The following is a 21,505-nucleotide window of genomic DNA, read 5'->3' as shown; positions in this document are numbered from 1 at the left end:
TAAATTGATAAGTTGCACCTGCTGTGTCTCTCTGTCCAGATAACGTTCCAGTTCATCACCACCTTCACCACTCTGGTGCCTTTAGTGGATTGTTCGTCTGCTCCCTCCCAGCGCAATGATCTCACAGAGGTATGCACATGATACATATTAACAAAGATTAACTAAACATAATGGAGAGTCTAAAATCACATATTGATGAGCCAAAAGTTTTTGTAACTCGGGGCTATCTTGTGCTTTTGGCATTTACTCTTAAAACTCTGGGATAAATTGGCATCCACTACAGCACTTAAACCGCCTACAATTAGAAGTTAAACCTTTGGGATTTTAACAAAATGAGACAACAATTATTTGGTAAGAGAAGAAGTAAAAGAAGAAGAAAAAACTTTCCCTTTCTACACCGAATTACAATATTTGGAGGATCCATATGACATATGTTTGTCGGTATGTTTCTGTTGTTTTTTTCTGTTGCAACATTGTAGCTTGATTTTGTCCAAAAGCAAAAATAGTCTACTGTTATTTTGCAAATACCTAAACCATGGGTTTGAGTATTATGTCCATGCCGTGATATTAAACATTCCATTACACTACTTAGCATAAAATTAGAAATACTGAATAAGTCAAGAGATACTCCCCAAACTCATCTTTAGGTACACCTCACTACTAACTGGAAATTGAGACTCATCAGTCCAATTTTAGTGACCCTATTCCTGGTTGTATCCTCGCTTGAAAGTTCACAGCTGACCTGAGTAGGACCTACTCTTCTGGTCTTCTGCTGCTGCAACTCATTTACTTCCCAGTTCGACATGCATTCAGAGATGCTTTTTTGAATATCTTGGCTGTAAGAACAGTCTTTAAAGTTACTCTTCCCTTCCTGTCTGCTCAAAATAGTGTGGCTATTTTCCTCGGACCTCTGGTATCAATAAGGTATTTTCACCCAGAGAACTGATGATCACTGGATATTTTATCTTTTTTGGACCATTTTCTCTAAACCCTTGCTTGGGAAAATCCCAGTAGAGCAGCAATTTCTCAAAATACTCAGAGCAGTCTGTCTTGCACCAACAGCCATGTCACCTTTCTTCCCCATTCTGATGCTCAGCTTGAACTTCCGCCGGTCATGTTGGTCATATCTACAAGCCTAAATATACTGAGTTGTAGCCATGTGATTGGCTAATAACTAGATAACTGCATTAAGGAGCAAATTAACTGGTGAGCTGTGAGTTTGCACCATTATTAGACCGGTTTACTGCAGTGCACTAAGCAGTCAGCCCATTGTTTAAATTGCGTATTAGCCAGAGCATACGTTTGGATGCTTCACCATCATTGCACGGCAATTATGAAATAAATGTTTATTAATAAAGTCATAATTAATAGCTGCTTAATGCCAGAAGGTGACACTGATACTATAAAAGTGACGTATACTCTTCTTGTGCTACTCATAATAACTGAAGAAAAAGAAACACTCACTTTATTTACACTATTTACAGTCCCTTTTCCTTTTTATATCTATTGTACAGTGGGTGTCAGCCTGTGTTATAAGACACAATATTGCCACCTACATACAATACTGAGGCGTCAATTAGTTACTAGCGCTGGATATTTTACAAAACTGTAGCATCGTATTAATATAACATTAATATAACAAATAACATCATTTCAATTGAGCGAATAATAACTATTATTATGATTAGCATTGTAATATCCCTCATTTGAATAATAGTAACCTTAAATGCTTAATTTACATTTGTTGAAATATACTTATTTGCTACCTCAATGACAGTTTGATGAAAGCACTGAAATAATTTTCATATTTCATAGACCAAATGTACAAATGGTTGCATGGCATAAAACTGCTAATTGGGGAAATCACTTGCTAGGTCAACAGCAGCAACAAAATCTGCCTGCCAGAACCTTTAAAGGTCACTAATTGCAATATAGCGTGATGTTTTTAAACTTTACAGAAATCAAAGCGTAAAAACTGAGATGTGGATTTTCCTGGTAGCCAGCTGCTTAGTTAACCCTCCTCTTTCTGTGTCAGAGTTACACTTCAAAAGCTTTCTTCCGAGACAAGCACACATACAAAGAAATAAAATAACGCACTGTAGTATTCTACAAATACTAATCATCTCTTCCTTTCTTCCTCACAGATTGAAAAGGATCTGTGTTTCGCTTCGGCTGAGTTTGAAGACTTTGTTCTGCAGTTCCTGGACAGGTAGAGATACATTAACAAGTCTGTCATTTAGTAAAGCTTTGTTGTCAGTGTCTGAATGCGAATGCGTCTCTCTGTTTGAAATGCACCAGTTTGTTTTTTTTCTCCATGGCGCTGTTGACATTTTCATTACTGCGGAGTGTTTTAAGTGTGTGCTTGTGTATTTGTGTGTGTCTTTGTGCAGGTGCTTTGCTCTGATAGACAGCAGTACCCTGGAACAGACACGAGATGAGATGGAGACGGATACTCAGACTCATTTGGAAAGCCTGGTGGAGTTGGGCCTTTCCTCCACTGTGAGCACAATCTTAACACAGTGCTCGCTGGAAATATACAAGGTAGTGCATTAATACGCACCAACACTTTCAAAGCTTTCACTCTCTCTTTAATTAAGTTTATTAATTCAGTCCCCGCAGTACTCTGACCTTACCCAAACAATTCTTTATCACCTCCTAATTTAGACTGCTGACCTTAACATGGCACATATTTCCATAGCTATGCAAATGATATCCAGCTATATTTAGCAATGAAGCCACATCACACAGTTCAGCCAGTGAAAATTTAGTGGCTTGGCTTGTAATTTTCTGCTTCGAAATTCAGAGAAAACAGAACTTATTGTATTTGGCCCTAAAACCAGATTTACTCAGGGTGACATTACCTTGGCCTCCTCTACTGCTATGCAAAAGCTTGGACTTTTGAGTGCCTTCTCTTATCTGTGCATTGTTGTCAGAGATTGACGCATACAGTCTCTAAGTGCTGCTGGAAAACTAGTCCATGTATCTAATACATCAAGGCTTGACTATTATAATTCCTTATTATCAGGCTTTTCTAAAAGCTTTTTGAAAAGCCTCCCACTGATACAAAATGTAACAACGCAGCATGGAGAGTACTGACAGACAATGGAAAGAGATGATCCTATTTCTTCAATATCAGCTTCTTTTCACTGATTTCCTGTAAAGTCCTGACGCATTCCCATCTCAGGACGTCAAATGATGCCATTTTCAGATGCCACCTGCGTCTCACCATTACGCACAAGGTGACTTTTGGCATCGGTGCCTTGATGCATTGCCCCCGAGAGACGTTAACAGTCCTTTCTCAGAGACCTCAAAAGAGGGACGGCGGTGGGGCATAAGCCACAGGTTTATTAGCCAGGAGACCATTGTCTGCAGCTTGTTTGCACCTTTGTGTCACTTTAATTCCACTTGTTTCCACTTGCTTTTAACTTTCACTCACTGGTGAGGTTTAGATAACACTTCCTCACTACAGCAAACCTACCCACTGAAAAACATGAGTAACAGCCTCCATCTCTCTAATGCCATAACCTTGTGTTACCACAAGGACACCTTGTGTGTAACTGAGACACACCACCACAACTCCACTGAGAATGAGAGCAGGTTGAAAATCCAGGATTTAGTTTATATCCTTCCCCTCACATACAAAACCCACAGAGTGACCAAGCTCTGCTGTACTTAAAAGACCTCATAGTGCCGTGTTATCCCAGTAGAGCATTTCATTGTCAGACTGCAGGCTTACTTGTGATTCCTAGTTTCCAGGTCTCCTCTCTCCCATGGTACCAGATCCTTATTTGGACTGATGAGGCAGACTTTTATACTTAATAGCTAGGGCTTGATCATGTGACCCTGATCCATCCCTTAATTACACTGTAAGTGCAGACAGAGAATTGGATGTCTCAACAATGTTGGCAGAAGGCTGCCGCTCTATGAGCCTGGTTCTGTCAGAGGTCACTTCCTGTTAAAAGGGAGTCTTTTTATCTCACTGTTGCCAAGTGCTTGGTCAAAGGGGATGAATGGAGTTTCTATATTGTTTTAGTCTCTACTTTACCAAATAAAGTGTCTCATTTGATGGTTATTAATTGAGAAATGATATTTATTTCTAATATTTGTCCCTAAATAAATAAATGAAAATAGCATTAATAAAGTACATCACTCGATCTTCTTAAATCCTTCCTCTGCGTTAGGTTGCATTGCAGAAAGTGTTTAACTTTGCCACCTCAAACATCTTCGAGACATGCGTGTCAGGCAGGATGGTGGCTGACATGTGCAGAGCTGCAGCAAAGGTACGTATATGTTTAGCTCTTGTTCTCAATTTCCATTTTATACAATATGTGAAGGTTTTCATTCAAGATAATTAAAGAATGTCAAACAAAGATTTCATGTGCTTAAGATGTTGGAAAATGCAGTTTTTCTCCACTAACATGTTCAATTTAGCTACATGCATATTTACTATGTTATGGCCTCATTTTGATGGTTTACTGTTTGTGATCTTATGCATGTATTTGTGTTTGTGCTTGGGCATCTAAATGTATGTGTGCATATCTATGTGTGTACTTTCTGGATGTGCACATGTGTGTCTGTTTGCAGTGTCATCCTTCCGAGTCTCTCCGACTGTTTGTCCCTCACTGCTGCAGCATCATCTCCCACATTACTGACAGTCAGTATAACTGTGCAACAGTTCAGTGTGTGTGTGTAGTAATGTAACTCTGTTTGCATTAAGGCTGTTCCAATAAGCGTTAAACTAGTTAATTCAGAATTCATTCAGTGATAAATGAAACCTGCAGTTTGCAAAGTAAATAAAAATCTTCATTCTTTAATTTGTAGAACACTGTTAGTTCATTTATGATCTCAAAGCAATTAGGAGGTATTATAAGACACCGTATGAGGTCATAAGAGAATTTAAAGTGAAATTGTAAAAAGCAAGTGTTTTTCTCTAACAGTAGTATTCTTTAGCAACTGGTGGTGTCTAAGTGGGACAAATTTAAGGGAAATTAGAAAGAAATTAGAAACTGCGTGAATTAACTTTGAGACTTGGCTCATGTATGTGTTCAGCCCAGTTGTATGCAAAAGCTTGGGCAGTCCTGGAAAAAATATGTTGGCCAAAATTTCACATAATGAGGTCAGTGTATGTACAAGTAATCCCTGTGAGTCAAAAGCTCAGACTTCAGACTGCTCTAAATGCTTGGTTTCAGACAGTGGATGAACTCAGAGGTGGCGCCAAGGCCCAGCATAAGATAGACAAGGGGGGGAATTTGAACTGCGAATCATGCAAAATCACTTTAGTGGACTCTGGAAAATAAATGAAGATAGAAGTTTGACTTTAAAAGTGCCCGCTTCTTTAAATGCTAGTTGACAGCTTTCATTTCATGAACTTAAAATGAGAAAATGTTAATAGTATGTGTGACATGTGCAGATTGGAGGGAAAGTTTCCTTGTGATATACATCGGAACAGCTGTTTTACTTGAAAGTTTTATTGGTCTTCTGGCTCCTGTCTCCACGTTCATAGTTACCTTAACCTGCAACTTGAAGACATTTCAGTTTGCATATAACGCTTTACACTCCTTTACAAGGACCAAGTTGCATAATTTTCCATGCCTGTGGGGTGTTACAACATGAGATTGTAGATTTAGTGATGGCAGTAGTCTAATAAATTTGTTAAATAGTGCATACATCGGAGAAGCCAAACAACCACTCTGCAGATGCGTAACATAGGAGCCACTTCAACAATATAAGACTCAGGTGTGCACATTAAAGGAGAAAGGAGACTCTTTCGAGGATGCCAAAGTTCCATTTTATAAGGAGAAGTAGGCAAGCATGTTCCCTGTGAACGACTGTTATTGAATAGAAGTTTGAGACCAGCTATCAGCTTGTCCAGGTGATGAAGCCCTCATTCAAATTCTGATTTGTCTCACCTCAACAACTTGCATGATGGCATGGTGGGGCAGTGCCTCACAAAGGAGCCTTAATGACTCACATGTTGTACCCTGATGACAGGGTGGCTCAGTTGACTATCACCATCACCTCCAAGGGGGCACCAATAATCTGAAGAAGTATATTCATTAACTTAAATTAAATGTAATAAAGTGTAACATAACATTTAAGAGATGGCTTTGACTGGCTATCATTGACAACAAAGTGTGTTATTTACTTGTTTTCACTCACGTGCCCACTTTTGCATAAAACTGGCTTGTGTTTTTTACATTTTGTGTCAAATACGTCAAAATTAGACCAACGCTTTAACAAGACTTGACATACTATGCTAGAGTAAGCAGCACTTTAAGCTGAGTTCTAAATTTTGGACCATAAGATCCTCAAAGTGGTAAAAATAATATTTTTGTCAAGCAGATTAATAAAAAAAAAACTATACTAGTGATTATTAATTAACATTAGTTAAGTTAGTTAAAACAGCTTTAGATGCATTTTATACAGGTAAACTAATAGGCTGCCAGCTATGCAGCTCACATGGCCAAACAAGTCAATTTTGATCCCAAAATTCGACAGTAGGAGCTTGATCTGTCTGGGGAGCAGTGAAGTACATAATCCAGCTTGTTTATGTGTGTGTGTCTGTAGATGAGGAGCTGCAGAGTGAAGATGAGCTGGATAAGGAGCTGCTGTGGAATCTCCAGCTGCTCTCTGAGGTGAGAGAAGGACACACACACTCCTAAAAACGTAATGCGTGTGACTGATTATAACAATACAAGGCTTTATTGTGAATCTAGAAATGGCTGTTTGCTTTAAGAGAAGTTAATTTTCCTCACTACTGCTTGAGTGATTTGCACATCGGGGATGCCTCAGTGGAAAACACTGAAAACGTACGAGACCGGCTGGTGTGTTTATCTGTTTTTAAATTTAAAAGGCTATAGTTGTGACATTGTGAGAACCAAAAAAAAAAAAAAAGAAATACAGCCAAAAGACTTTTTTTGCATCATACACCCTGCGCAGTCATAAATTGCAAAGAGCTTTATTGGTAACCAGAAAATATTGATACTCTTTCAGGTTTGTTTTATTGCTCCTGAGAGCTTACCGTGAGTGGGAGCGCGCCAGACGCTACGATTTACTGGAGAACCTCAATATTTAAGACACAACTCTCCAGTGAATTGCCTGTGTGTTCATGTACTCCTGTGTGTGTGTGTTCTCTCATTAGGTAACCCGTGTGGATGGCAAACAGATGTTAAAATATCAAGGCGACCTGGAGCGGATCTTGTGTGTGTGTGTGCGTCTGCGCTGCAAACGGGCGTACACACTCGCCTGCAGTCTTCTGGAGCACACACTCCGATCGTTTTCCCTCATCTATCCCACTGAGTACCGCAGCACCTCTGGCAGCTTTGATACTGACCTCCCTATTTGGGTAAACACACACACACACGCACGCACACACACACACACACAATATGGCACAAAAAGATAGGAAAGAAAACATCGGCCGCCATTATTTAATCCTATAAAGTGATGCTGAAGTTAAAGTCAGCTCCTTGCCTCTAGTTCCACATGTTGTATGGCTATTGTTGAAATAATATAATATTAAATCTGTCGCTGGAAAACTTTGCCACTAGTTGGACTTTTCCAATTCTAACATGACAATCTGAAAGCCTTCATTAAATTTAAAGTAAATACACCGCTGGATTATACTGACTAATGCTGCTCCCTCTTCAGTCAGACAGCTGCTCACAGGTAGACATACGAGTGATGGAGGGGTTGAAACATCAGCCAAAAACCTAAAAAGCCAAAGAAATACATGGGAAATTTTGCAGCATAAATAGACCACTAAATTGGGAAAGTATGTGACGTGAGGCGTCTATGATGTGAGCAGAGTGAGCCATTTTACCTGCCTATGCAGTTCCTTGACTCTAATTGCTTAGTTTCACCTTATGCCATATTCACTAACACCCGCGCAGGCGAACTGGCTGTTTTCACAGACATTAAAGTATTTAGTGAGTCACAGGAAATGATTAAATCTTCAAGGAAATGTAAAAGGCCGCAAGCTGAACCATTACAGCTGCTCTGTATTGTCCTTTAATTTATAATGCTATCTTACAGGTTTAATTATTGCAATGCAATTTCCTTTTGCATTTATAAAGCCTAGTTCACATTTAAATTAAATGGCTACACTTCTGGGCCATATTCTGGCCAATACTGCCCGTACTCTGGCATGAAAAATAACCACATCTGTGTTGTTCAAGGAAATTAAAAACATAGTTTCCCAAAGCTGGAAGTCACAAAAGCAAGAAATCCAAGGGGATCACGTAATTTTTCTTTCCACAATAACTTCTAATATTTGTTTTTTTGTGCAGTATTGAAACGTTACCTATTTATTTATAAAACAAATCCCTCAATACCAACATTTTGTGATTGAAAAATCCACAGTGGATGAGCCACATACCTCTCACGGATAGATCTATATATTTTTAGAAAGGAATAAACAAAGAAAAAACAGTTCTTCATGAAATAGGAAGCTGTGGTTTTGTAAAGGTCAATGCAATTTTATGCAATTTTTTGCTCAACTCCTCAAATTAAAGCTCAGTGCCACAGTGGATCATGTGCATCCATCTCCCCCTGTCCCTAGCAGCCTCCTCTGTAACACCAACCCTAAATCCATAAATGAACTGTAACTTGAATATGTTCTGTTAGAAAACTAAAAATAATAAAATAACAGTGTCCAAAAATGTGAAAAAGTGGAATAAGTTCAGATTCCATGAGCCCAAAAAAGCTGCAGAGTACACACTATGAAGTGCTAACACTCACTAATTTAATTCAGCCTGTCACTGATGACAGTGGGTTTACATTTAGAGGAAGGATTGTGGATATATTGGACAAATTATGTTGAATGTGGAGCTGTCAGGCAGGAAGAAAAGAGGCAGACCACAGGGAAGATTCATGCATGCAGTGAGAGAGGACATGCAGAGTGTTGGTGTGACACAAGAGGATGCTGGGGATAAGGTGAGACGGAGGATGATGATCTGCTGTGGAGACTCCCTAAAGGGAGCAGCCAAAAGAATATTATGATGAATCTGCTAGGTAAAAATATTTATTTAGTGTTAATCTGGACTCTAGGTAATACAGATAAATATGACAGTGGTATTTAGATATTTTGACTTAGCAGCCAGTAGTTAGCAGTAGTACTAAATTTTCAGCCCTGTGTTGGGTTTTGCTTTTTGTAGTTTGTGGCAGATTATAAAATTATTTTATCAGTGGTAATCTTTTATTGTGAAGCTGCATAAGCTATGATAAAGTAAAAGGACAATGAGGAACACTAAATAAATAAAGAATCGTTTAAAAGTTGGCAAAGTGGCTCAGTTACACAGTTTAGCTCTGTATATACAATGTATCTGTGTTTGTTATTCAGTTTATGAACTGAACAATGCATTTCTAAATTCTGAACACATTATCAATGACTGCTAAATGACTGTGATTTTTCCTTTCCACAATTAGTTCATACAACAAATCACACATTTCAGTTTTTCAAGCGTTCGGGTCAACTTCTGTTCTTTGAATGTGCAATGGGCTATAAATAAAATAACAAAATGACATTCAAAATTAAAAAGGCTCAAACTATTTTGCAGTTTCCCAAATTATAATTTATTTAACAGTATTCAGTGGGTTACATACTGAACTGAGGATAGAAACAAAGCATCAGTCCTATAGCGCTGGTATCGATCCACTACCAATACCAGCGTTGGTATCAATACTATGGATATTTGGGTCAATCTGCTCACCTCTAGCAATCAGGCTGAGCTATCTCATGAAGGTGATTATAAATCTAAAAAGTGAATACAGGGTTAACACAAGGTTTTCCAAATAAGCCACAAGTGTTGGATCTGACTGATTTTACAAATAAGATATAACTATACGATTTGGAAATATAAGGAGCTTACACACATAGTACAGACTGAAAGCAACACAGCTGCTTCTGACAATTTAGTGGTATAAGTGTCTTTAAAAAGTGTCTTTAAAAGTTTTTCCAAGGGTGGAAAACATGCACTATACTCATAAAATCTGTCCTATTTGAGGCCAGGAAGGAAAATCGGCAAAAATGCTGAGTGTGTAAATTAACAGGGTATCAATGCTCCCTGTTAATACTCAGTTGTAATTCCATTAACATTTAGAGGTGCGTGAGACAGTTTTAGTTTTTATTTGTTCATCTGCAGTTCCAGTGTCTGAGAGTAAAGATTAAATATTAAAGATTTAATTGTAATTTGCGCATTCGATCAACAAGTCAATTGTCAACAGGTTTTAAGATCATATATTAATGCTTATAGAGTAATGAAATTGTTTGTAGCCAACAGGAAAATGCAGCACTAAAGTTGCATCTAAGAATCTATATTTATTACTGATGCTCATCTGGGAAATGCTTTAGACGCTATTATGAAAGCAGATCCTCTTACAGTCTGTACACAGAGGTCTGAGGCATCATCACAGATTGGTGATGCTATATTCCAGATTATTAAGTGGTTAGTAGGCAGTGACTTCATACCTGTTGATCTTAAATCTTAATCTTAATCTTTTAATCTTGAAGATGGCATGAAGTTGTTATGGTAATGTTACCAGCTGAGAAGTGAATCGCCTTCATAACACTGAAAACCCAGGGTTAAATATGACGGTACCTGGATAAGTCCAAGTCCTCTTTTTGTGCTGAAGTTTTCTCTTTAAAAGTTACGGAAAATTCCTGTAAGGCAACAAAATTACTACATTTTAATGCAAGGTCTGAAATGTCCTTTATACCTTATGACAGCTGGAGATTTGCTGAGCTCCTTCTCCTTCACTGTTTATTTCATTCCCCGAGAGAAAAAAAAAATATGTCTGGATTACTCTTTTTTTCTTTAAAAAAAAAATCTTGATGATATTTTGGCGCAGGAGTGCTGGGCTCTTGTGTTTGTTTTGATGACTTGATGGCAGTAATTACAGCTATGTTCCTCTGTTGTTTTTCACTGCTTTACTTTCTTTTTTCATTTCTAATACCAACCTCTTTTCATTTGCAGTTCACAGTCACCGATTCTGTACTTTAAGATTCATTCTCCTTGAATTTCTTTTTAATTTCATTTCAGTGCTTCGCTAGTTGGATTCAGCTGCTTTCATATGATAGTAGACCAGTCTCTTGCGTCATTTTTTTCCTATTTTCCATTGAGTTTTGACCTTATGCTTAACGTGTTTAAGCATTTAAATACCAGTTGATGACACAAATTTGTGGTTTTGAGGCTGACTGGTTGTGCTGGTTTAACTGACAGTTCTTCCAGTGGAAAAACTGGCAGCCACCCTCTACAACTATCTGACAAAATGTTCTGCCTGACTTTCCAGGACTGGGGCAGACCAGGAGATGTGGCAGCGTTGGGTGTGTGTTGGCACGTGCCTGGACCGGAGGAGGAAAGCTTTGTTTTCCATCTTTTGTCCCACCTCCTGCACCCTGAGCTGCAACGAATCAAGGGCCACGTCTCTGGAGAGCAGCCAATGAGCAGGTGTACTGTCATTTCTCTCAGTTTTAAGTATTCAGACGCAATTAGGCAAACTCACAAAGATAACAAATAAAGGTGTAGCCTGTCATTAGTGATAAATGAGCTTTGCCTGCTTCCATAAATTACATGACTTCAGTCTTAAATATCTGTATTTTTTTAAGCCTAATTAGGGGTAAAGAAGGGGAATGTTAAATTCAGCTGCCAAGAAATTCAGAAATTCCTTGAACATATAAACACACGCACTCAGTGAGCTCATGTGTTGCCTGATTCCCAGAGAGGAGTTGTTGCAGAGTCTCGCTATTGTGCAGCACTGCCTTCTTGGAGCTGGAAATCTGCTTCCCCCACTGGATGGACCACACGCATCCGACCTGTGAGCCCTATACCTGCATACACACATGGACACACACCCCCTACACACGCACACACACACACACACACACATGCGCACACACACACATATATATATGTATATATGAAACAAAAACATCATGCAATCTTGTCACGTTTTGTTCCTTACACTTTGCTTCTTGTCAGAGTTTCTTCCATGGTGAATCTTGGGGAGGTCAAGCTGTATATAGGTGTTGACTACGGTATGAAAACAGCCACATAACACATATTTACAAACACTCAATCTCCCATTAGTTTCTGTTGGCAATGCGGCCACTCATCCTGTATTCTGTGCCCATACGGGGCTTCTGTATTTCTTCTATCCCTCCCCCTCCAGATGCTTCACGGGAGAACTACCGAGAGTCTATCTGCCAAACCATGAGACTGCTGCTACGTGAGTGAAGATTTTAACTTCACCACAATCCAGTTGAAATGTCTTTGCATAATTTACCTGTATCCACTTCTCTTAATCCAGATCACATCTTAGAGCACTCAGAGGATGATACAAAGTCACTGTTTGTCATTATTAAGGTATCCTTCTCTTTTTATTCTTTATATGAAATGTTGTTAGTTTATCCTGCAGCAGGCCTGCAAAGGTCTCACAGCACCCTTTGTCTGTCTGCCTGACTGCAGATCATCAGTGACCTCATGTTTTTCCGAGGCACTCAGAAGAAGGAGTTTGACTCACGCTGGAAAAGCTTCACTCTCGTCAAGAAGTCCATGGAAAACAGGGTGAGTTGGAAAAGTACACAAACTTACTGGTTGTTTGTTTCAATGAGTCATTTACAAGGTGATTTCAATACTTTGCTTTTTTACTTTTGCAGCTTCTCGGGAAGAAGCAGCACATTAGAGCTCTACTCATTGACCGGATTTTGCTCCAGCATGAGGTTTGTTTAATAAAAACACTGCCTGGTCATGAAAAAAATATTGGTGGGTTTTTGAAAGGGTACACATTACCGGTGTAAACATAACTTTCCACTCATGATTCACCAAAACAACACAGTAATAATTTGACTGAGAACACTATTTTCTTCACATTTTTTTAATAGATATTTCAGTATATTATCATATTTTTTTACTTAACCACTGAAAGTCTGATGTCAAAAAAAGTCATAATTGACATGCAATCTAGAATTTAAATGAAGATTGTATTTTTGTGTGAATAGATGAGAAAGATGGTTGTGGAGGGGAGTGAATATAAAGTGGTTCATCAGGATCTGCTCTGTGATCTGCTGCTGCTTTCTACCAGCACGTATAGCCAGGTAAAAAAATAATAAAGTAAAACACACATTAAAAAAATCATGTAACAATAACATCATACGTCCTTCCTTATACACCATGCAAGAACTGAGTCTCTGGATCTGGACTAGTGTGTGATTTTTTTTTATATTATATTTTAATATTTGTTAATATTAAAATGTCCCATCTAACAATGATGACAAAATCTTCCAAATCGTCCCAATTCAGTTTTGGATCACCTCCAAAATGTGTCTGTCTGTAACTGCTTGTGCAGGCCTGCTAACCACAAATAAACAAAACAAATCACGTAACTTGACAGAGTTAATTAAATAGTTAATGAAGAACTGATCTGCTGACTTCTATATTCATGATGGCACTTTTGATATAAGCGAAAAAGTGTGAGAATGCATGCATGTGCATCTGTAAAACTATGTGTGTGTGTTCGTCCTTGCAGGTACGCAGCAGGGCACAGAATGTGCTTATGGCTGCCTTGGGAACCTATAGTTTCTCTTACAGAGACCTCATTCCCCGAATCCTACAACTGTTGTCGCCACAACACACTGGTGTCACGCAGCAGCAGTTTAAGGTACTGTGCATGCAAACACATAGGAATGCATCACTTGTTTGTCATACTGGTCACTCTCTGTGGTGCTGAAACGTCATCTGTAGTGCTAAATTTTGTCCTCAGTAGGTGGCCTCATTGTCCTGCACTGGTCACTGCTTTGGAAGCTTTACTGCTTCCTTTTTGGCAAGTAGGCCTTGACCCATCCTACATCGTTGCCTCTTTCTTTCTGATATCTTCTTATATCTCAAAAAGAAAATGTTTCAGTATAGGAGTCATTATTAACCTTATACAGCCATTTTTTAATGAAACAGTGGGTCCTCTGTGCAATGTACTTAGAAAATAGCAATGGCAATGCGAACAACTCCTAGACAAAAAGTCACTATTATCACCAGCTGTGGTTTGTATACACGGGAGAAGCTTTGCAGTTTCTGTATTACAGCACTGGCCTGTGTAAGCCTGGTATTCTAAGCAAAAAAATGTGATTTAAACCATTTTCACACATTCACTGCAGCCCTGAACTTTTCTTGAACTTACCCAACAGGGGTGCGTATGAAGATAAAAATTTGACACTGTCAGATCACAGATTAGCCGGTCTTTATCCTGCAAGCTCCCTCATACAAAACCTGTGACAGATTTCACTGTTGTACAATACGCTGGATGATTCACAGCTACCATATGTCATCCTGCGCACTTTTTCCACACTTTCACCACATGTATGAGTAATTCTAGTAATGTCACAAAGGACAAATGCAGCCTTATCCTGATATATTCATGTGTGAAAATGGTTTACGTTGCTGTTTCATTCTATTGTTTCCCATTCATTTGTGTAATTGGGCAAAAATAACTGTACTAGCAACATAATCATATTGTTTATAGTATTTGACAGAATATGTGGTTTTAAGCAAGATGCTTGACCTGAAATTCTGTCAAAATTGCATATATAAGGAAAAAAAAACAAACAAAAACAATTTAAAGACACTGTTCGAGGATTGAACAGTGCCCCTGGTTGCTCTGCTTCCACGTCTGCAATGTTGTTGTTTCGAATTGCTGTTTCTGTGGCTGTGATCAGATCCATCAGTGGGATTTGTCACAGTGCCACAGCAAAGTTCAACCGTTTTGCAAGGATGTTTTTCTCTGCTTGGGTGAGTTGTCTGTCAGACAAATTTTTCACCCACTTGTCCACATCAATTGTCATTGATCAATGGTCATTAATCAGTGGTTGTTGATCAATGGTCATGACAATTTGCATATTAATGATCAAGAAACGGACCTCACGGCCCATTATTTGTCAGTGGTGCTAGTTTCAGTCATTGTGGAGATGCACTGTTTATATTACTGGGGAAACCTGCTGTCAGCAGTCTCAGATGTTTCTCCCACTACATCCAGATGATAAGAATGAACTTTTTGTCAATTATCTAAAAGATTAACGAATTTAATTTAGTTTCAATAAATATGGGGTAACTATGTTACATGAAGCAGGTGACACACAGCAGCATTTTTTGGCTGAGGTAGTTTGTGATGCTGGTTTCTAGTGCCTTTAAAACACAATAAAATTAATAGTAATAATTCCACATGTTAATAACCCATACAGAGAATAACTGTTTAACCAAATAAAGATTTACATAGAGACGCCTTGAAATTTCCAATCAATGCTCCAAATGTTACTGAACCCAGAACTGTGAAGAACCACAAAATCACTCAGCACTTGCGGAGCCCAATGTAAACACGTAAATATTAGATTTAACATGTTTAGCTTCTTAAGCACATTGCAAAAGTGCACACTTACAGTTATCATCATCATAACTTATAGTATCATTACATAATATCACAAGAATGTTCTAAATATTTAAAAAACATGACCATCATTTGCAAATTTTTGAAGCTGCAAAGATACACCTAGTATCTCTTTTAATGTTTGTACACATGTGCATTTTTTCACAGGGTGCTCTGTACTGCCTTCTGGGTATGTACAGTGGTATTCCTATGGCCAGTGCAAGGGACTGGGAATGGGTTGGGCAGGTGTGGCCCGCTCTGGTCCGCTGCGGCTTATCACCCACAATGAGCCTGGAAAAACCCTCAATCGGTCGTCTGCTTGATGACATCACTGACAGGATCCTTCGCCAGCATGACACTATCGGAGTCAACTTCACTGTGAGCAAAGTGATCATTAACCATCAAAATGCTACCATCACCTGATACTTTTTGTAACTGTGTGCTGCTCCCCTTTGCCCACTTCTACCTCTAGGTGTCTGAGGGATGTGTAGAAGTAGCCATTCAGATTGCACAATCGAAAAATCCCACACCTTGTTTAGAAGCACCATCCAAAGAGGAGATAAAAGAAGGGCTTCAGCGTCAGCGAATTAGAAATGTGGTTGCTGCACGGTAGGGATAACAAGTAGATTTCTCTTGTTCATTGAAAGTCTTTTTGAAGTTTTTCGCATGATATCCCATGAAGATTCTATATTTTTGTCATATTGAACATGACACAGCCACCACTGGCTGCTAGGCCAAAATGTGTATTCCCTAACAGGTTGGCAGTGGCTTGTGGAGGTTGCTGGGAGAAATGGTTTGGTTTGCTGGTGGGTTGCCACATTTACCTGTAGTTTTTTTTTTTTTTTTTTGGGGGGGGGGGGGGGGGGGGTAAATTTTTCTGCAAATACTTGCTAATTACTTGAAAATATATGAAGCAAACTGGAAATGCAGAAGGTTTGTGCCTCAGCGCCATAGCCAGTCTGGGAATACTTTCCCCCTCTACACCAGTGGTTCCAGGCTCTAAGTCTGTGTGACTGGGCCCTAATGCAGTTGATCACTTGATTGATGTTGGCACCATGATTGTCACATTTTGAAAATGGCAGACATGTTAACATTACGTGATTAGTGGTCATGTGTCTGCAAAACCCGAATATTCCTATAATATATTATTAGGTTTGTAATATATAAAATTTTGGTAGTTTAGTAGCCGGGGGTGGTACTACTAACCAACACCTGTTTTTATTTTGTACAGGAAATATGAAAAGTTAGTCAATGACCTCTTGGACTGCCTTGAAGACAGAGACTTGTAGGTTTTCTCTCCAACTGTTTATGTGTTTTGAGATGTTAGAATACACTAAAGCTGTTTTCACACATAAACTTCCATTTCTGTTTACGCTACAGAGGTGCACAAAGAGCCAAATATCCAATACAGTCGGATTTGACATTGATCCGTCTTTGACCTGCCAAGTCCCTAGTACAAAGTCTAAGTGATGTTGAATTCCGCCATAAAAAATACATTGAATGTCATGTGTGCTACCTCCTGCAAGCTTTATCGAGCCATCTCTCTTGCCTAAACCAAGGAAGTATTTCCAGTAGTGCAAATATGTTTGAAACCGACTATTTCCTTCTGTGTGCTACATGTGAAACCTGGAAAATATCCAAACCAAGTCTCCAGAAAACTGTCCAAAGATTCTGTGTGAAAACAGCATGAGTAAGCTACATAGTACTGTAGGTCATCCAGAGTTGAGGGGACCAGAGTTTAGGGGACCTGCTGGTAAAAGCACAAGCACCTTTAGATTTAAGCTTTGAGTTTGGAGTAGCCCTAAGGGAACCACCTGAGGATCTAAAGCTGCAGACTGGCTTATATGGAGTCAACATTTCTGCTAGGGAGCTTGGGGCCAGGCCCAGACAAGCTTTAAAAGTGATTAGTAGAATCTTAAAATCAATTTGAAAATGTAGAGCCAATGGAAAGAAGCCAGGATGTGACGCTGTCTGCTTGTGCTGCTTGTAATGCTTGGCAGTAGAAAATAGAGCTGAGACATAGAACTGCATTTCTATTATTACCAACTCTTTATTTTTTTATATATGCCTGTGATTCAGACCCTGGAAGTTTGAGCACATGGCCACAGACTGGCTATCTCTCTTGTTGAGGGAAGATCACCCACTTCCCCCTGACGCTGTCCTCTACTTCACACAGAGCCTCGTGCATGATTCCATCAGCATACGCAAGGTCTGTGTGTATGTGTATATCTGTATGAGCTTTGGTTCATGTGAAGTTTCCAGTACACTGTATGTTCCAGACAAGCCAGGGTCAGATAGCAGGGAATCCGAGCATTTTATAGTAAAGCTGAACTATAATGAAAACCCAGATCATTATCAGAGTCATTATGGTTGAATTAATAGTAATTTTAGCTCATATGACTGAAGAACCAGTGAGCTCCTACCATTGCAAGGCATATTAGATTTTAGTAAGCTTGGAAGTAAATTTATTTATATAGTGCCTTTCACAAATCACATACAAACAAATATAAAATAAAATAAAATGAAATGCCACCTGATTGCTACTTTTAAAAAATTAAGCTTAAGGTGTTTTTTGACATCTGCTCAGTTTATAGATGATAGAAAGGAAGTCAGTGTTCCAAAGAAGGGGGCTACAATTGCAAAGGCTCTGTCTCCTTTAGGTTTTAGTCTAGATTTGAGGATAACAAGGATAACAAGGCCTGATCATAAGACCTGAGAGTCCTGCTGGTGACATATGGCTACAAAAGTTCAGTTATGTTGGAGGGCACTTCACCATGCAAGGTCCTAAAGGTGGAAAACTGAATTTTGAATTGAATTCTGAATCTAATGGGGAGCCGTGGGGTCAGCAGAGGTGTGTTGTGAGAGCACTTGAAGGATCTGTTGCAGCATCGTTTTTGTGCAAGCTGTAGACCCAAGGAGGTTTTACTGAGGGAGACGAAGACTGAGTCGCAGTGGTTCAAACGAGATAAAACAAAAGTATGAGTTAGATATACATTTAGATATAATACGGGGAGGTTTACTGATATTTCTTAATTGATGAAAACAAAAACGAACCAGACCCTTAACCAGTTCTTTATCAGAACTTGCCCCCGGGTTGCTTATGTGTACTTTAACGTAGCTAGAGAGCAATCCTGGATTTCCAATAACCCGGGGAACCAGGCTGTCTGGGGCATAAATAATGATCTCTATATTTTTATTTTCATTCAGATGGAGTAAATAATCTAACATTCATGATTTTTTTTAACAGTTCAAAGATTTTTTAAAGATAAATAATAATAAAAAAAACAGGTTTAAAAGTGATGTAAAGCTGAATATTACTGGCATAACATTGATAAGTGATGTGAGTAAATGATCACAAAAGCTGACATAAAGAGAGAAAATGGAATACAAGTGAAACAGGATCCGGAACAGAACCCTGTGGAACACCGTGTGTGATGATTTGGAAATAGATGTGGCTGTTCACCCAAACTCACGGTCAAGGTTTTCCATTTCCATTTTCACAGCATAAACTGCACAATACTTAAAATTGAATTGTTTTTTTATTATATTATCACTGAAATCTGAATAAGTGAAAAATATCTCTTGTTCTTTGTTCCTCTCTTAGCAGCTTGCAAATTAGTGCCACAAAGACTAAAAGCAACTACACAAAAACAAGAGGAATCAGATTTAATCCTAGACCAGACACTGTGTTTTTGGGCATGAGTCAAGAATCAATTTGCTCATCAATACTGACAAATACACATATAATGGGATAAAATGCTAGATAAGGCTGTGAGATCAGCAGAGGATCACGAGCACAGAAGGTGGTCACACTGAGCCAGACAGCAGTTGCTACACAACGTGAGAGCTGCAGGTTTTGAAAAACGCACATTAGCGCTCTGGCTAAAATCCCCTTTTTTATTTAACTTCTCTTGTCCTGCTCATTAGCTTGTTGGATAACCGAACACTTGCTGTGTAAAAGCGCTGTGCTCACATCAATTTGCAGGATACATAATTAATTGCTCAGCTGCAGACCATTAAACAGCATGTAAACATACCTGCAAGTGTCACTGAAATCCAGTTAGAATCTGTTGTGCTTTCAAATCACAACTTGCAACACAGTTTGCAGTTACTGCTACTTACCCAAAATATAGACAAAATACTTCTTCCTTTTTAATAATGAAAAAAGAGAAAATTTAAAAATGTTACAATGACTGCAAAAAGAGGTAATGAATGATCTTATGATTATATATATTTTTGCACTGCAGTCTAGTCATCTGCACATTCAACAACCATTTCTTTTTATTTATTTATTTTTTTCTCGGTAAAAGCGGCTCATGCAAAGTGTAGAATTTATTGAAAACACAGCTAGAGTTTCACTTTTACAGTTATTTGTTTGTATTCAGGTGTGTGATTGAGCAAAATGTCATACCTCTCCAAAGCATAACTGAACAGCGCAGACAAAAGAAAAGAGTGTGAGCTAAGCAAAAAGAGACTTGTGCAAAAAGTGCAATTTAATGGAGCTAAGACACAAAAACTATCATAAAAAGCAGAAGCAATTCAAAGATTAGCTACAACACTGAGACCAGGCTGTTCTCCAGTTCGCTATCAAACGACTGCCGGTAGTGTCAGCATTTTTTAATACCCACAGCACTTTTACTGGCCCTAAAGGATCCCCTGTGACTGTGGCTAAAACTGTCTCCCTGTAGAGGTCAAGTAGGGTCACTACAGTTTGTGGCAACACTTACGATGATAAACTTGTTTCACTCTTGTTTTGGGTAATATTTCCCACCTGTTAGGTTGCAGTCTCGGCAATGGCTGGTATCCTGAAGCAGCTGAAACGACTGAGTAAGAAAGTGGCCGTAAAGCCATCAAATATCAGTGAGTTTATGTTCAAATGCACACAATCAACCACCAACTACATTATTCAGCTTTCATGTTTATTTCTAAAGCAGGATTTTTAGTTTCAAACTTTAATAAGATAATAGTTATAATCAGTTGAAATCAACCACTTTGAAACAATAACATCTAAATTTGCTTTAAAAATTGCTATAAACCACAAGAGCTTTCCACCGCAAACACACATTCCCCCACAAATAAGACTAATAGCACTCTTGTGTATGAGTGTAAAGGGTGCTTTCTGTTATTGCTTTGTATTTGTAGGTGGGATCGAGGAAACTGATGGGCTGTGCGTGGGGGATCGGGAGGGAAATCGCTGGCTGCAGTACGACAGCAACAACCTACCTCTGACTCAGGAAAAGTGGGACTCTCAGTGTTTTGTGGAGAAGACACACTGGGGATACTACTCGTGGCCGAGGTGAAGACCCTGACTGAGAGATGAGGCGTTGGATGTAGAAACTGAAAGGCTGATTAACTGCTTGCTTGCAAGGAGCTAAGTAGCTGATTGACTTAACTGCGTGGTTGATTTGATGCTTGGCTTTGTGGCGTTGTGACCACGTTTATGCGTGTGTGGCTAAGTGCCGGATGACGCGGCTCTGAGTGGATGGATAACTAGCAGGGTGTTGAACTCGCCTTCTGTCACAGCCTGTCCCAGATAAGGCTGACGGAACGACTTACTGTCTGGCCTAGATAGAAGAATTGATGTATAAGTATAGCGCTGGGTGCCTGTCTTCTGTCTTGGTATTCAGACGCCTTGCTGACTACTGACTTTATAATCATTCATTTATCCTTGCTGCTTGTTTGAAGACAGTATGTGTCTATCCAGATTTTTCCTTTGTGTTGTTATCTATAAATCATCGCAGCCTCTTCTTTGTCTCCTGCTCCTTTCAGAGAAATGATGATCTATGCATCTTCGGAAAAGCCAAAAGATGACCTGCCATACGAGGAGATGAGTGAGGTGCGTGCTCATACAGGGCCACACACAGAATCATTCAGCGAAGCCTCTCTATACCTATTATTACATTTTGGCTGTGTTTGTGTGTCACACAGGGTGAAAAGATCATCTTTGAATACTTCTCGGACCCAGAATTTATTGATCAGCTGATCGAGTTTCTCTCTCTGGAGGATCGGAAAGGAAAGGACAGCTTCAACCCTCGACGTTTTCTCCTCTTCAAGGTGCAGTTGTCATCCTCAATCGATCTGACAGACCTTATACAAA

At 39.1% G+C, this 21,505-nt stretch overlaps 1 protein-coding gene across 1 annotated transcript in view; it reads left to right on the top strand.

Annotated features, from left to right (window-relative positions):
- Window positions 1–21,505, top strand: part of psme4b (proteasome activator subunit 4b) — a 54,630-nt gene that overhangs the window by 13,639 nt on the left and 19,486 nt on the right. Inside the window, exons 13-36 of the mRNA XM_082544317.1 lie at window positions 40–129; window positions 2,145–2,209; window positions 2,391–2,541; window positions 4,182–4,280; window positions 4,585–4,654; window positions 6,568–6,635; window positions 7,142–7,345; window positions 11,290–11,447; window positions 11,719–11,814; window positions 11,979–12,034; window positions 12,169–12,225; window positions 12,307–12,362; window positions 12,465–12,563; window positions 12,656–12,718; window positions 12,998–13,093; window positions 13,525–13,656; window positions 15,577–15,786; window positions 15,881–16,017; window positions 16,640–16,693; window positions 17,488–17,617; window positions 20,187–20,268; window positions 20,551–20,704; window positions 21,178–21,244; window positions 21,337–21,462. Coding sequence (XP_082400443.1) covers window positions 40–129; window positions 2,145–2,209; window positions 2,391–2,541; window positions 4,182–4,280; window positions 4,585–4,654; window positions 6,568–6,635; window positions 7,142–7,345; window positions 11,290–11,447; window positions 11,719–11,814; window positions 11,979–12,034; window positions 12,169–12,225; window positions 12,307–12,362; window positions 12,465–12,563; window positions 12,656–12,718; window positions 12,998–13,093; window positions 13,525–13,656; window positions 15,577–15,786; window positions 15,881–16,017; window positions 16,640–16,693; window positions 17,488–17,617; window positions 20,187–20,268; window positions 20,551–20,704; window positions 21,178–21,244; window positions 21,337–21,462 — 2,520 coding nt within the window. The remainder of the gene's footprint in view (window positions 1–39; window positions 130–2,144; window positions 2,210–2,390; window positions 2,542–4,181; window positions 4,281–4,584; window positions 4,655–6,567; window positions 6,636–7,141; window positions 7,346–11,289; window positions 11,448–11,718; window positions 11,815–11,978; window positions 12,035–12,168; window positions 12,226–12,306; window positions 12,363–12,464; window positions 12,564–12,655; window positions 12,719–12,997; window positions 13,094–13,524; window positions 13,657–15,576; window positions 15,787–15,880; window positions 16,018–16,639; window positions 16,694–17,487; window positions 17,618–20,186; window positions 20,269–20,550; window positions 20,705–21,177; window positions 21,245–21,336; window positions 21,463–21,505) is intronic.

This window comes from Aulonocara stuartgranti (assembly GCF_965226115.1).
Source record: "Aulonocara stuartgranti genome assembly, chromosome: 8".
NCBI classification, from domain to species: Eukaryota; Metazoa; Chordata; class Actinopteri; order Cichliformes; family Cichlidae; genus Aulonocara; species Aulonocara stuartgranti.
This window is presented reverse-complemented; position numbering and strand designations above follow the sequence as displayed.